Source organism: Ascaphus truei, chromosome 17 (genome assembly GCF_040206685.1).
Source record: "Ascaphus truei isolate aAscTru1 chromosome 17, aAscTru1.hap1, whole genome shotgun sequence".
NCBI lineage: Eukaryota > Metazoa > Chordata > Amphibia > Anura > Ascaphidae > Ascaphus > Ascaphus truei.
In genome coordinates, this window is record NC_134499.1 from 42,597,089 (window position 1) to 42,612,069 (window position 14,981).

The 14,981-nt window shown below is 46.3% G+C and overlaps 1 protein-coding gene across 4 annotated transcripts in view; it reads left to right on the forward strand.

Moving 5' to 3' along the window:
• PPARG (peroxisome proliferator activated receptor gamma) overlaps positions 1 to 14,007 on the forward strand; it is a 74,631-nt gene extending 60,624 nt beyond the window's left edge. For 3 of the 4 annotated variants that reach the window (XM_075574950.1, XM_075574949.1, XM_075574951.1), the window contains one exon: positions 13,576 to 14,007. In XM_075574950.1, the coding sequence (XP_075431065.1) occupies positions 13,576 to 13,823 (248 nt within the window). In that variant the 3' untranslated portion in view covers positions 13,824 to 14,007. The remainder of the gene's footprint in view (positions 1 to 13,575) is intronic. The other variant, XM_075574952.1, reaches the window with a different exon arrangement.
• Positions 14,008 to 14,981: the final 974 nt, after the last annotated feature.

The following is a 14,981-nucleotide window of genomic DNA, read 5'->3' on the forward strand; positions in this document are numbered from 1 at the left end:
TGAATGGCTGTTTCAGTTCCAATCAATCCTTCAGTCAGTGTAACTCATCAGCTACAATGTATCCAGATATTACTAAGGTAACAATGACTATTGTTACAGTTTGCAGCTCAAACTGCTCGGAATATTGGCAAACAATTATCCCGCCAGGCACTATAAGTGTAGCCTTAGTTTCTTTATTATGAGCCTCTATCAATCAAGCGCTTTCTTTACTCTTAGCGTTCCATGTCCTTATCAGAGGGACAATAAAGATAAGGGGGTGGGGGGGGGGAGATAGGGGGGCTCCAGCTGTGCAAACCCTTGTTAAACACTCATTGACATGGCAAATGGGAGTAGCCAGTGGAAATAAAACCATTCTCACGTCTAAGATCTTCATGTTTACAAACTAATAGAAAAAATGTAAATACTTTTAGGTGTCGGATTTTGGTAAAAAAAAGAAAGAGGCTGAATTTAGAGGTTTAGAGGTTGAATTTAACCTCTTAAATATGTCACTGCCACTAATATACAGTACTTTGATCCTAAGAGGGATAATGTCTTTCAGGTATTTATAACATACTGCACTTTATCACAGCATAACGTAGAACAGTTTGACATCAGTTTTTTCAGTACAATAGATACAACCAATGCAATCTTTTTGGTGACCACTCAGCCAGTCCCAGCTAATAATAATTGAAGAAATAACTGCAGAGATTCAAAAGTTGCTGATTAACAAAGAAGTTCTGAAACAAATCACAATGGCTGCCATCTTTTAAACCAGGGCTGCACAACACGCGGCCCGCGGGCCGCATGCGGCCCGCCTGGCCTCTCTGTGTGGCCCTCGATGAGATTTAAAAAAAAAAAAAAAAACTTTGAAAAAAAAAAAACTTTGAAAAAAAAATGGCGCCAATTCCCTGCGGTCCCGGCGCGCATGCGCTAGGCTCGCTCCGTCCCCCCCCCCCTTCCCTGCTCCCAACGTGGGCCGGAGGGGGAAGCAACACGCAGCTCCTCTGCGGGCCCGCTCCCCTCCCCCTTCCCTGCTCCCAACGCGGGGCGAAAGGGGAAGCAACATGCAGCTCCTCTGCGGGCCCGCTCCCCTCCCCCTTCCCTGCTCCCCTCCCCCTTCCCTGCTCCCAACGCGGGGCGGAAGGGGAAGCAACATGCAGCTCCTCTGCGGGCCCGCTCCCCCCCCCCCTGCTCCCAACGTGGGCCGGAGGGGGAAGTAATAATTAAATAATTCAGCTCCTCCAGCGGCCTGCTTCTCACCGCTTCCCTCCGCGGCCAGCTTCTCGCGTCCCCCACGAGCTCACCTCCCGTGCCCTCCTCCCCCCCCTTCCCCCAACCCGCGCCCCCAAGCCCACCTCCCGTCCCAGGCAGCTGCCGCAGGGATATCGGGAGCAGGAGGAGCAAGCGTCCGGCGGCAACCTGCACCCACCCGGGTCAAGGTAAGTCACTGTCACTGTTAGTCACTGTCACCCAAGTCACTGTCACCCAAGTCACTGTCACCCAAGTCACTGTCACCCACCCACCCAGTCACTGTCAAGTCACTGTCACCTACCCACCCACTGTCACCCACCCACCCAGTCACTGTCACCCAGTCACTGTCAAGTCACTGTCACCCACCCACCCAGTCACTGTCAACCACCCACCCACCCAGTCACTGTCACCCACCCAGTCACTGTCACCCTGTCACCCAGTCACTGTCACCCACCCACTGTCAGTGTCACCCACCCACCCAGTCACTGTCCCACCCACCCACCCAGTCACTGTCCCACCCTGTCACTGTGTCCCACCCTGTCACTCTTCCCACCCAGTCACTGTGTCCCACCCCGTCACTGTCACCCACCCAGTCACTGTCACCCACCCAGTCACTGTCAACCACTAAGTCACTGTCATAGTCACTGTCACCCACCCAGTCACTGTCACCCACCCAGTCACTGTCACCCACCTATCCACCCAGTCACTGTCACCCACCCAGTCACTGTCACCCACCCAGTCACTGTCACCCACCCACCCAGTCACTGTCAAGTCACTGTCACCCACCCAGTCACTGTCACCCACCCACCGTCACCCACCCACCCACTGTCACCCACCCAGTCACTGTCACCCAGTCACTGTCAAGTCACTGTCACCCACCCACCCAGTCACTGTCAAGGTCACTGTCACCCACCCAGTCACTGTCACCCACCCAGTCACTGTCACCCACCCACCCAGTCACTGTCACCCACCCAGTCACTGTCAGTGTCACTGTCACCCACCCACCCAGTCACCCACCCAGTCACTGTGTCCCACCCAGTCACTGTGTCCCACCCAGTCACTCTTCCCACCCAGTCACTGTGTCCCACCCCATCACTGTCACCCACCCAGTCACTGTCACCTACCCACCCAGTCACTGTCATAGTCACTGTCACCCACCCAGTCACTGTCACCCACCCAGTCACTGTCACCCACCCAGTCACTGTCACCTACCCACCCAGTCACTGTCATAGTCACTGTCACCCACCCAGTCACTGTCACCCACCCAGTCACTGTCACCCACCCAGTCACTGTCACCCACCCAGTCACTGTCACCCACCTATCCACCCAGTCACTGTCACCCACCCAGTCACTGTCACCCACCCAGTCACTGTCACCCACCCAGTCACTGTCACCCACCCACCCAGTCACTGTCACCCACCCAGTCACTGTGTCCCACCCAGTCACTGTCACCCAGTCACTGTCACCCACCCAAGGGGGAGAGTGATGTGAGGTGCAAGGGGGGGAGAGGGATGTGAGGTGCAAGGGGGGGAGAGGGATGTGAGGTGCAAGGGGGGAGAGGGATGTGAGGTGCAAGGGGGAGAGGGATGTGAGGTGCAAGGGGGAGAGGGATGTGAGGTTCAGGGGGGGAGAGGGATGTGAGGTTCAAGGGGGGAGAGGGATGTGAGGTGCAAGGGGGGAGAGGGATGTGAGGTGCAAGGGGGGAGAGGGATGTGAGGTTCAGGGGGGGAGAGGGATGTGAGGTGCAAGTGAGGAGAGGGATGTGAGGTGCAAGGGGGGAGAGGGATGTGAGGTGCAAGGGGGGAGAGGGATGTGAGGTGCAAGGGGGGAGAGGGATGTGAGGTGCAAGGGGGCAGAGGGATGTGAGCTGCAGGGGGGAGGGATGTGAGGTGCAAGGGGGCAGAGGGATGTGAGGTGCAAGGGGGCAGAGGGATGTGAGCTGCAGGGGGGAGGGATGTGAGCTGCAGGGGGGAGGGATGTGAGCTGCAGGGGGTGGTGGGATGTGTGTGGGCTGTAGGGGGGTATTGTGTGTTTGATGTGGAGGGGGGTATTGTGTGTTTGATGTGGAGGGGTGTATTGTGTGTGGGTGAGGGGGAGAGATGGGGGTATGAGAGATAGATGGGGAGTATCGCAATGGTTGATAGTGTTGGGTTCTGGGGGAGATATGATGATGATGATGATGATGATGATGATGATGATGATGATGATTTTACCCGTGCGGCCCAATTTATTTTTCCTTGGAGCAGTTCGGCCCTTCGCACTTTACGAGTTGTGCAGGCCTGTTTTAAACACTGTCAAACATACTCAAGTATTACATACTCAAGTATTAGCTCTTTAGCAAAATGACATTTGTATTGAACTTCAGTTATGTGATCGGAATAAAACAAGTAGGAGCAATTAAAATGAACCAGACATATGATACACCTTAATCTAAAAGAATATGCAACTAAAACATATCCAGTTATATATCCACATATCTATACTGCTGTATATCCAGTTATATATCCTTCTATATATCCAGTTATATATGTTGCTATATATCCAGTTATACTGTATATCCTGTTATATAGACACATATATCCTGCCAGATATCCTGCTATATATAACCACTTATATATCCTGCTACCGTATATATCCACTTATATAGCCTGCTATACAGACACATATATCCTGTTATATATTCAGTTATATATCCTGCTATATAAACACATATATCCTGCTATATATATCCACTTATATATCCTGCTATACAGACACTTATATATCCTGCTATATAGACATATATCCTGCCAGATATCCTGCTATATATCCACTTATATATCATGCTATATATCCACTTATATATCCTGCTACATATCCAGCTTCTGTTACATGCCCATTTTTTTTAATCAGTGCTGATGTTTGCACAGATTTCACAATATAACATAAAAGCTAGTGTTTGGGTACAAATATTTCGTTTTAGCCATGCAGGGAAAAGCTTATTCCTATCTCATTGAAGTATAAAAATACAGTTTTTAGAATGAAACAATGTTGTACATATTTTTTTAATCCCTCCACGTGCAATCACACAATATATGTATTATATGCAATGTATCCATAGTTGCTATGGCGGTATATCTATTTTTACGGTATGTGAGGAAGCAGATGCTTCAGAGATAGCTGTTGAATGGATTCACCCAGGTCTATATGCCAGGTTTGATATGGAGATTTAATATGTTTAACAACAACTCAGGAACAACTCTCTGACACGTCGCGTCCCACTCCTTTGCAAGGTCTGGATTTAAAGCCATTTAAATAGGGGTTCCACATGGCTCAGACAAGTTTACCCCAGTACAGTACTTAAAGAGAAGATCACAGAATTATCCCCTGTGATCAGTAGATGTCACACAATGCCATCCAGCGAGTTACTGCTTTCTTTCTGAAAACAACATGCTGTTCATAAAAGTCTCCTCTGATCTCAAATGCAAACCTTAGCACTGGTTATGTCCAGATTCTTATGCAATGTTCCTTTCTTTTATTAACTTCCCATATCTTCCTGTAATCATATCAGCCAAAAGCATACACAACAGCTGAAGTGCAAAATGTGAGCGTGCATAATTCAGGTCATAAAAAGTGTTGTGTGCAAAATATTTAAACTCATCCATGGGTGTAGCATTCATATAATCAAAACAGCACAGGCATACAACACTAGCTGTACATAACTATATATTAGTATTATGGGTGTGTGTGTGTGTATCTTTGTACATGTGTGAGTTTGCACATGCACAGCATAGTAATCTCTGTATCATTGTACAGTATGTCAATCTATGTTTGGACAAAAAAAAGAGCAGATAAAGCAAACATAAAAATATGAATCTGGTGCTACTTTTTACCTTTTTTTGTCCCAGATTTGCAGCAGGAAGACTTTGATATAAAGTCCCAAAGTGTATCAGTGCCTTTGTGTGTGTACTTGTAACTGTGTATGCCTCTTTGTGTCTGTGTATTAGCATGTCTCATTAAATGTGTGCAGTGGGATTAAAGAGCACTACTGTACAGTATGTACTATCTTTATGGGTCAGCAGCTATAAATAGGGGATAGCACCATTAACCACTTAATTGCCAGAGGGTCTGGACACCTCGTGTCCTGCAATGATTTGTTGGCCAAGTGGAAAAAGTGTCTACTTACAAAATATGAATCCCTGTTTGACTCCTCTGTCTGGCTGCTCTCTGCCAAACCCACCACTGGTTCTCTCTAAGAGTCACTCTACCTACACATTCTGAGACTTCACTTAATATCAGACTATGGTCTCTATTTATCAAAGTTTCCCAGCTGCTAAACGGAAGCAAAACCAATGATTTCAATGGGTTTCTTCTTCTTTTCTGTTTGTTGCTTCCAGTTTTGCAGCAGAGAGAGCGTTCCCTATTAATGGTCCCCACCTATGGATAAGTCTCGCTCTCTCTGCTGGAAATGTCTTCCTTTACTTCACATTGCCTCAGGTACATTTCTCCACGTGGATATTCCGAAGAGATCCACGTAACAGTCTTTTCTAACATTTTCATTCATTATTTGTTAAAAACAATAAACTTAAATATATTGTCTACAATAAGATTCATTAGTACAGGCGGTCCTCGGTTATCCACCGGAATCCGTCCTGGAAGCAGCGTTGGATAGTGAAACCGTTGTAAAGTGAGTCCCATGTTAATCAGTGGCGGCGAGCGTCGGATAATGCATTCAGGTGTCGAAAAACGGCCCTTAGGGTTGCATTGGATATGCCATTCGTTGTAAAGTGAAACGTTGGGTAGTGAGGACTACCTGCACATTGTGTTCATCTAGAAACCCCTCAGACACCGAGAGATTTAAATAGCATTTTCTGTTCCACACAACAGTCACAATTCAATGAAACACACTCTATATAATAAGAGGTGCTGGAAGCAATGTGCAGACTGTAAACATGATGTATTTTGCATTATAATTGGCTTTATTGGTTAGTCAGTAATAAAGCTACAAGCAAATACATCATTCATTTAATTTGTCATTGTCACACAGACATGAGTAATGGTATCTGAAGACCAACAATGATCAATCCACATGTTTTTATTGACATGGAGAATCACTTAAATCGTTAATTTAGTAATTCCCACGAGCAACAAAAAGCCAGAATATTTACAAGTGAAAATGTGAATATCTGTACCTATGATATTATGGGACATATTTACTAAGCAGTGTTATGCCATTTGATACTGTATGCCCAATTCAGGTTAATGGGCCAGAAGGTATCTGATTGCATAGCACCGCTGAGTAAATATGGCCCTATTTGTATATAGTACTAACAAATATTATATAATTCATTATTGAGGTTTTCATGTCAAAATATTGTTATCACGTGGAACCCATGATGGCAAACTCGGTGAAATAGGAGGTCCATGATAATGCTATACTATAGATATATTAATACGTATTACTACGTATGTAGAGCTGCATCAACACTGCCAAGTTAAGGATCAATCATGCCAAACTGGTAAATTGGACGCAAGGGATCCTCTGAATTTCTCTACTTTCAGCTTGGGGGACCCCTCTGGTTCTTGGGATACATTCAGTTCTTGGTGCCAGCGTTCCATCTGCAATACGCCTGCTGGTCTCATCCAATAGGAAGCCACAAGCAGTGACATTGTGGCTTCTTATTGGTCCGCGGATTCCTCGGCAGTACTGGCACCGTCACCGGTATATATCCCGGAAGCCAGGGGCCCTCGGAGCGGAAAATAACACGGGCAGCTCTGGAAAACCCCTTGATTGCAATTATGTAAACATATTATAGATGGGGTTTCTGCCGTAATAATTAGTAACTTAAAGACGCAGGTCCTCTAACAAACAACAACAAGAACGTGCCCTTATTATACACCGTATAATGTTTCTGTACTATTAATTCATGGAGTTAGCTTACTGAATATAGTATTCTTGAGGGACAATAACAAGTAGTAAGGCGTCACTATGTCCAGTGCGCAGTGCGTACACAGGATTGTGCGTGACCGAAATCCCTTTAGTGGATGAAGTCCTGTGTAATTCCATTTGCAATAGGGAAAGGTCAGTGAGGGGGCAGTGAGGGGGCAGTGAGGGGAGTGAGGGGGCAGTGAGGGGAGTGAGGGGGCAGTGAGGGGAGTGAGGGGGCAGTGAGGGGAGTGAGGGGAGTGAGGGGGCAGTGAGGGGGCAGTGAGGGGGCAGTGAGGGGACAGTGAGGGGACAGTGAGGGGAGTGAGGGGGCAGTGAGGGGGCAGTGAGGGGAGTGAGGGGACAGTGAGGGGGCAGTGAGGGGGCAGTGAGGGGAGTGAGGGGGCAGTGAGGGGACAGTGAGGGGGCAGTGAGGGGGCAGTGAGGGGGGAGTGAGGGGAGTGAGGGGGCAGTGAGGGGACATTTCATAGCTCAGATTTTCTAAATGGTACAAAACCATACTGTAGCGCAGCGGTGCGCAAACTGTGGGGTGCGACCCCCAGGGGGGGCGCGACACTGCCGACGGGGGGCGCGGGGTTTACAGAGGCCCCGCGCGCTTCCCGAAGGCACTTAAATTAAGTGCCGGGGGAGCTGCAGGGCCTCTGTAAACCTAACTTACCGTGGCTCCGGCGGCTTCCTCCCTGTGTCGCCATGGCAACGCGGCGTCAAAATGACGCTGCGAGGTCATGTGACGTCACGTTGCTATGGCAACGTGACGTCATTACACCAGAGCGCGGGTAAGTTGGGGTTGGGAGGGGGGCGCGGGAGTGAGGGGACAGCCGTCAGGGGGGCGCAGGGAAAAAAGTTTGCGCCCCCCTGCTGTAGCGCATCTAGGCTAAGCATTTAGTAAATGTAAATGCAGAGCACTGAGCCTCTGATTGAGCCACCTGTGCTGAAGCAGGGACTGATTGAGCCACCTGTGCTGAAGCTGTGATATCCTGAAAACCTTACCTGTTAGGGGGTGCTTGAGTACTGGAGATGAGCCCCCCATGCTAGAGTATAGTGTGATTTCTGCCCTCAATGTTTTCCAATAACTTCTCTACTTTCACTTTCTTAATGAAGCCTTTAATTAACTCTGGAACACAACTGCACTACTCTTAGAAACACTCACTCTCTTAGACATTCTTTATGAACCAATGCTCTTATATGTGCCCCTACTGTCAGCGCCAGCCCGCCAATGCAGGCTGTGTCAGGCGGGGCTCTTTAACTAGTTTCCGCAGGGGCCAAACAGAAAAGATTTAGAAGCAGAAGCACCACAAGCTATTTTAATTCCCTTCAATATGGGAAACATGATTATATTAGAAATTCCAAGCGTTTAGAACGTCTGTGCTGTATACATAACCCTAAATGACAAGTGAGTTTCAGTGTGAACAAAATGTGAAAAAAGATGTTTAAGCCGGTGGTACGAATTTACCACGGAGACCTAGTCCACGCGCCACGTGAAGGTCCAGTCTGGGCCACGTGAAGATCCTGCCTGTGCCACGTGATGGTCCTGTCTGGGCCACGTGAAGGTCCTGCTTGGGCCACGTGAAGGTCCTGCTTGAGCCACATGAAGGTCTTGTCTGGGCCACGTGAAGGTCCTGCCAGTGCCACGTGAAGGACCTGCCTGGGCCACATGAAGGACCTGCCTGGGCCACGTGAAGGACCTGCCTGGGCCACGTGAAGATCCTGTCTGGGCCACGTAAAGGTCCTGCCAGTGCCACGTGAAGGACCTGCCTGGGCCACGTGAAGGTCCTGCCTGGGCCACGTGAAGGTCCTGCCTGGGCCGGATTTTAGCTCTGCAGGGAGTAGGGAGTACTTTACATTTCATGCACAGTTGTATGTCTTATTTACTATGTATCTAATTAAATTGGCCAGTAAATGATTGGTGCTATATAGATAAAGACATACATACATGCAAGCAGATATTAAATTACATACTACCAAAGAGAATAGTGATGGATTTTCTAAAGACCCGTATACCTCTATAGAGCAAATAATATAGTAAAGCAAGGATTTATCAATCGTAAGTATTTGCATTTCCAATTAGGATAGTGTCCCTTATAATATCATGTGCGTGCTATAAAACAATGGTCTGGGGATTTTATGACGTTTGGCATCATTGTGGTGGAATGATAGAACATTTGGTTAAAGTGTAACCAATCTTGTAAACCTCAGATAAGAGGAAATGTCAAATGAGGATAAGAATCATTTTAATAGCTGTATTCCTTTGGTGGCGTACAAATGTAACATGTCCAAACAAAACTGCTTATTAAAAAAAAGTTTTTATCTCACCAAATAATGTGTTTATTTTTTTTTTTAAATGTCCACCAAATGTATCTCTGTATCTGAGATGGTTTTCAGTGTAATGAAGTGGTGACACACACACGCACACGCACGCACGCACGCACGCACGCACACACACACACACACACACACGCACACACGCACGCACGCACGCACACACGCACACACACGTGTGTGTGTGTTCTTCTGAAACACCAGTTACTGACTCAGTTTTGCCTCAGAACATCTTTGTTATCTGCAATAAAACTGATACAGCAGATAATTACAGCCGGTTGCATGTTGTGTTTGTGAAGTGGAGCAAAATATAGTGAGAAACGTACAGTATCTTACAGAATAGAATCAGTGTGTGTGTGTGTGTGTGTGTGTGTGTGTGTGTGTGTGTGTGTGTGTGTGTGTGTGTGTGTGTGTGTGTGTGTGTGTGTGTGTGTGTGTGTGTGTGTGTGTGTGTGTGGTATTTCCCTGAGTTACCGGTGCACATGGTATGCCTGGCATCAGTTGCCCAAGAGAAACATTACATGAAACGAAACATGTTACATTATATCTCAACTTTCTGTAATGTTATATTTTATACCCTGCGTTCATTACTCTGCGCTCATTACTCTGCCTTCATTACTCTGCCTTCGTTACTCTGCGCTCATTACTCTGCGCTCATTACTCTGCGTTCATTACTCTGCGTTCATTAATCTGCGTTCATTACTCTGCCTTCATTACTCTGCGTTCATTACTCTGCCTTCATTACTCTGCGCTCATTACTCTGCGTTCTTTACTCTGCCTTCATTTACTCTGCCTTCATTACTCTGCGTTCATTACTCTGCGTTCATTACTCTGCGTTCATTACTCTGCCTTCATTACTCTGCGTTCATTACTCTGCCTGCATTACTCTGCCTTCATTACTCTGCGTTATTACTCATTTCTAATATACAGGAAATCAGTCATTGTAAAGTCAGTAAACATATGTTAGATATAAACTTTATTACGTTTTTTAATTGGCATTTTATAGCTTTATCCTGGTATTATTGGCATAGGACAGCGAGCAATGTAAAGATGTAGTGATAATACATCCAATGAGGTTGATCATATAACCAACGCTATTAACCCTTTGGGGTTGGTGCTCAGGGTTTTTGTATTCCTGAATGTGTGGAGGTTTTAGTACTATTCACAATAACAATAATATTCTTAATGTAAACCTAAACTAATAATATATATGTTGTTTTTTGGGGCAGATCCTTTTGAATTCTAATACTATTCATGACTTAATGTTAATTTCCCACATATTAGACATTTTAGTCCAAATTCTAAAAATGTAATATATTTTTTTAGGTCTAATGTATATAAACTTATTTAAATCTTTCACTCTATATCAGGGGTGTGCAAAATATTGAAGCTGAGTCCCCTTTACCTCATTTTCCAGCATCAAATGATGCCTCGGGGTCATTTAACGTCACATCGTGACCCCGCAGTGTCATTTGATGCCGCGTTGCCATGGCAATGCATCACACCACAGATCTGAATCCCGGTGAGTGAGTTACAGAGGCCTCACACGATCCCCCCGGCATTTTATTTTTAATGCCTTGAAGAAAAGTGAGAGGGACCTCTGCAACCACTCGCCCCCTCCACCCCCCCTGGGGGGTCGCGCCCCCTAGTTTGCTCACCCCTGCTTTATATCACACGTACACAGTATATATACTGTATATATATCATTATGTTCACCACCTTTAAAGGTACCACACCATTTAAGAATAGTGTTTATTAAAAATGCTTCAGCAGTGGAAACCGGGTCTATCCGACCGAACTGTAGAAACAAACTATGGCTGACTGAATTTTACATGGCCTAAACATGTCATAATATATTTATATATTATTAATGCATATGTTTTATAAAACTAGCTGTACCTGGACTCTTACTTCAGTGGCATTCACCTATATCCGAAGGTTTCCAACCATGGACATTCAATATGTCCCCCATGAACACCATATTTAATGTCCATGGAGGGAAACCCCTATACTCCAAAGAGTTTGTGGGGGTAAACCCCAAACAAGACTGAAAGACAGACTCTCCTTACTTCTATTAATTTTGATAACTGCCTCTAAACTATCCAGAGCCTGGGAAACCTCTCCAGTGTTAACTTCACCTCCGTTGTTACCGCCATAAATATATATATGGATCAGCTACAGGAAAAGCAAACATACCAGGGAATTCTGGGACTTCTCTTGACCCAGTGACTAAGGGTTGATACCACACCCATTTTAGTTGCAAAAGGAGGAATCCCTCTGTACCTTTCAATATTGTGGGAGATGATTTTAAAGAGCCCCTCCCCCTCTTTGGCTTTATGACAATTGTTACATGATAAAGCACCACAGTCACTTTTTCTCAGTAGGTACCACCTCAGGCAGCACTCAGGGGGTTAAAGAGAACGGTATCAGTAAAACGTATTGAGAATATCCTGATGCTCTCTGAGTTGCAACCCAAGAGTAATCCATCTTGCTCTGTTCCAGATAGCGGGTTATTTGTGGTCAGTGGAAGACACTAGAAGGGTGAATTTTGTTCAAGATTCTAGGAGACCACCATCCTAGAACAATTGGTGGTCTCCCCTATTAAAATCTGAGGTCCGGCAGGGGCAACTACACCTTTAGAATGACTTCTCTAATGCACTGTTAGTTGTCGGGCCTGTAGGCATTGTGATAGCGGTTGTCAAGTAATGAAAAGCCTCCATTACCTTCCCATTGCAAACATCCAGTACGTTAGTATGGAAATGACTCCCCGTGAAGCCAAAGGACAGATCCATTATCCAGATTACATTATATCAAAATATCATCTCATGTTCAATGGAGGATCACAGAAAAGTTATTTTCTCGTTAGGAACAATTTGGTGACTATTTAAAAATTGGAAAGGACATAACTTTAAGTCTTGGGCAAAACAGACAAAATGGCTTTATTACTTTTAAATTACTAAAATAATATGAAGGGCAAGTGGTTAAAATTCAGGATTGAAAACACTGATTAGCCTAATTTTTATTTTGCAGGTAATTTATCTGAATTTTTTACTAAGCAGCGCTACTCAATAAGGCGCCTTCTAGCACTGCTAGTAATATGCCCCAAACAGCCCATTGAAGTGATTGGTCTGTAAGGTGTCATCTGGCTTGGGAGGTGTCTTATGGGGTAGCAACTCTTACTAAATATGACCCTTTATCGCCCATTCATTTGAGTAGAACCATATGATGTCTTTCATCATGCAAGGTTCCTATTGAGTAACATGGAGTAACTATGGAGTCCTAGTAAGTATAGCTCTTAATACAGATCTAAGTATTTATTTAAGATCACTATTTTCCTGAAAAGAGTAAAGTATTAGGCAGTACCATTTGCCCACAAGACACTAACCCCTGCCAAGATCGGACCACACATATCGTTCCCATAGCATTGTGGGAACTCCCAGACTTCAGATGAATGTCTTTTTAACACCACATTTACATGACAAGCTAACGTTCGTTTGTCCACGTTAGAATATCTCTAGTATAGAATGGCAAGATACTGATTAACGAACCGTAACATTTTTAGCACATTTTGGAGGCAATGACAGAATTTTTTTTATCACGTCTCAGAGTGATTTTATTTTTTTAGAAATTAGACAAAAGGACTTTCCTGAGAAAATCACGCCGTCCTCACATAATTTAAATCATTCATGTTTTATTTATTGGAAAAGCTTCTAGTGTCATTATTCGAACACATCCTAAGGCATCCGACAAATTGCTCGTTTCGGAGCATAAAGGAGATTTTTTTTTAGATTTGATAGCAGTGTTGAAAGCTTAGAGAGTTTGTCTGGTGTTATAGACTGATATTACTATCAACATTTTTGCTTTTCCTGCGGTATTTTGTTCAGAAATCAGAATGACCAAAGGGCTTTAAAATCATTTGTTTTTAATCATGCATTTACTGCTATGCTTTGTGGCTAAAATACAAACGTCCTTTCATTTTCAGTGTCTCTATTAGGCTGAAATATTGTTTTCAGGGATACAAAATGGTTACATTATACAGCAAATATCCCCTTAAATTAGTCAATGTTAATTTACTATTTCCTCTAACAATCTTTTTTCAGATCGACCTGGGCTGATAAATGTGAAGCCAATTGAAGATATCCAGGACAGTTTGCTACAAGCATTAGAGCTTCAGCTAAAACTCAATCACCCAGACTCCTCTCAGCTGTTTGCTAAACTGCTTCAAAAGATGACGGATCTGAGACAAGTTGTAACAGAACATGTTCAGTTATTGCAAATCATAAAGAAAACGGAAGCAGACATGTGCCTGCACCCACTCCTGCAAGAGATCTACAAGGACTTGTACTAACCGGAGCTTTTTGTAATAATGTATTTTCTCCAATTTGCACTATTTTGATGAGGGAAAACAGTAAATGCCAAAGAAACCGCCTTAAAAAAAGAGACACCGCTTTAGTAAAAATAGATCTATTTTATGCAACCTGTTTATAAAACACATGTACAATTTTTTTTAATATTAAAATGTCTATTCTGAAGACTGTTGTGTTCCTTAGAACGTTGCATGCTGAGAAAAGCCGCGTTATTCAGAGCTGCGAGCCCCCACCCGGAGCGTGAGCCGAAACCCCAAACATGCGCGAGACCTTCCTCACCTGGGGAGCAGGGGATCCGGCGTCTGAGGGGGGCAAGGTTATGACTCAAGGGGGCAGGGTACGGTACAAGGGGGCGGGGTACGGTACGAGGGGGTGGGGTACGGCACGAGGGGGCGGGGTACGGTACGAGGGGGCGGGGTACGGTACGAGGGGGCGGGGTACGGTACGAGGAGGCGGGGTACCGTACGAGGAGGCAGGGTACGGTACGAGGGGGCGGTGTACGGTACGAGGGGGTGGGGTACGGTACGAGGGGGCGGGGTATGGCACGAAGGGGTGGGGTACGGTTACGAGGGGGTTGGGGTACGGTACGAGGGGGCGGGGTACGGTACGAGGGGGTGGGGTATGGCACGAGGGGGCAGGGTACGGTACGAGGGGGCGTGATATGGTACGAGAGGGCGGGGTACGGGACGAGGGAGTGGGGTACGGTATGAGGGGGCGGGGTATGGGATGAGAGGGCGGGGTACGGTACGAGGGGGCAGGCTACGGTATGAGGGGGCGGGGTATGGGACGAGAGGGCGGGGTACGGTACGAGGGGGCGGGGTATGGGACGAGAGGGCGGGGTACGGTACGAGGGGGCGGGGTACAGTACGAGGGGGTGGGGTACGGTATGAGGGGGCGGGGTACGGCACGAGAGGGTGGGGTACAGTACAAGGGGGCGGGTACGGTACGAGGGGGCGGGTACGGTACGAGGGGGCGGGTACGGTATGAGGGGACGGGTACGGTATGAGGGGACGGAGTACGATACGAGGGGCGGGGTACGGTATGAGGGGACGGGGTACGATACGAGGGGGCAGCGTATGGCACGAAGGGGCGGGGTACGGGACCAGGGGGCAGGGTATGGGACGAGGGAGCAGGGTACG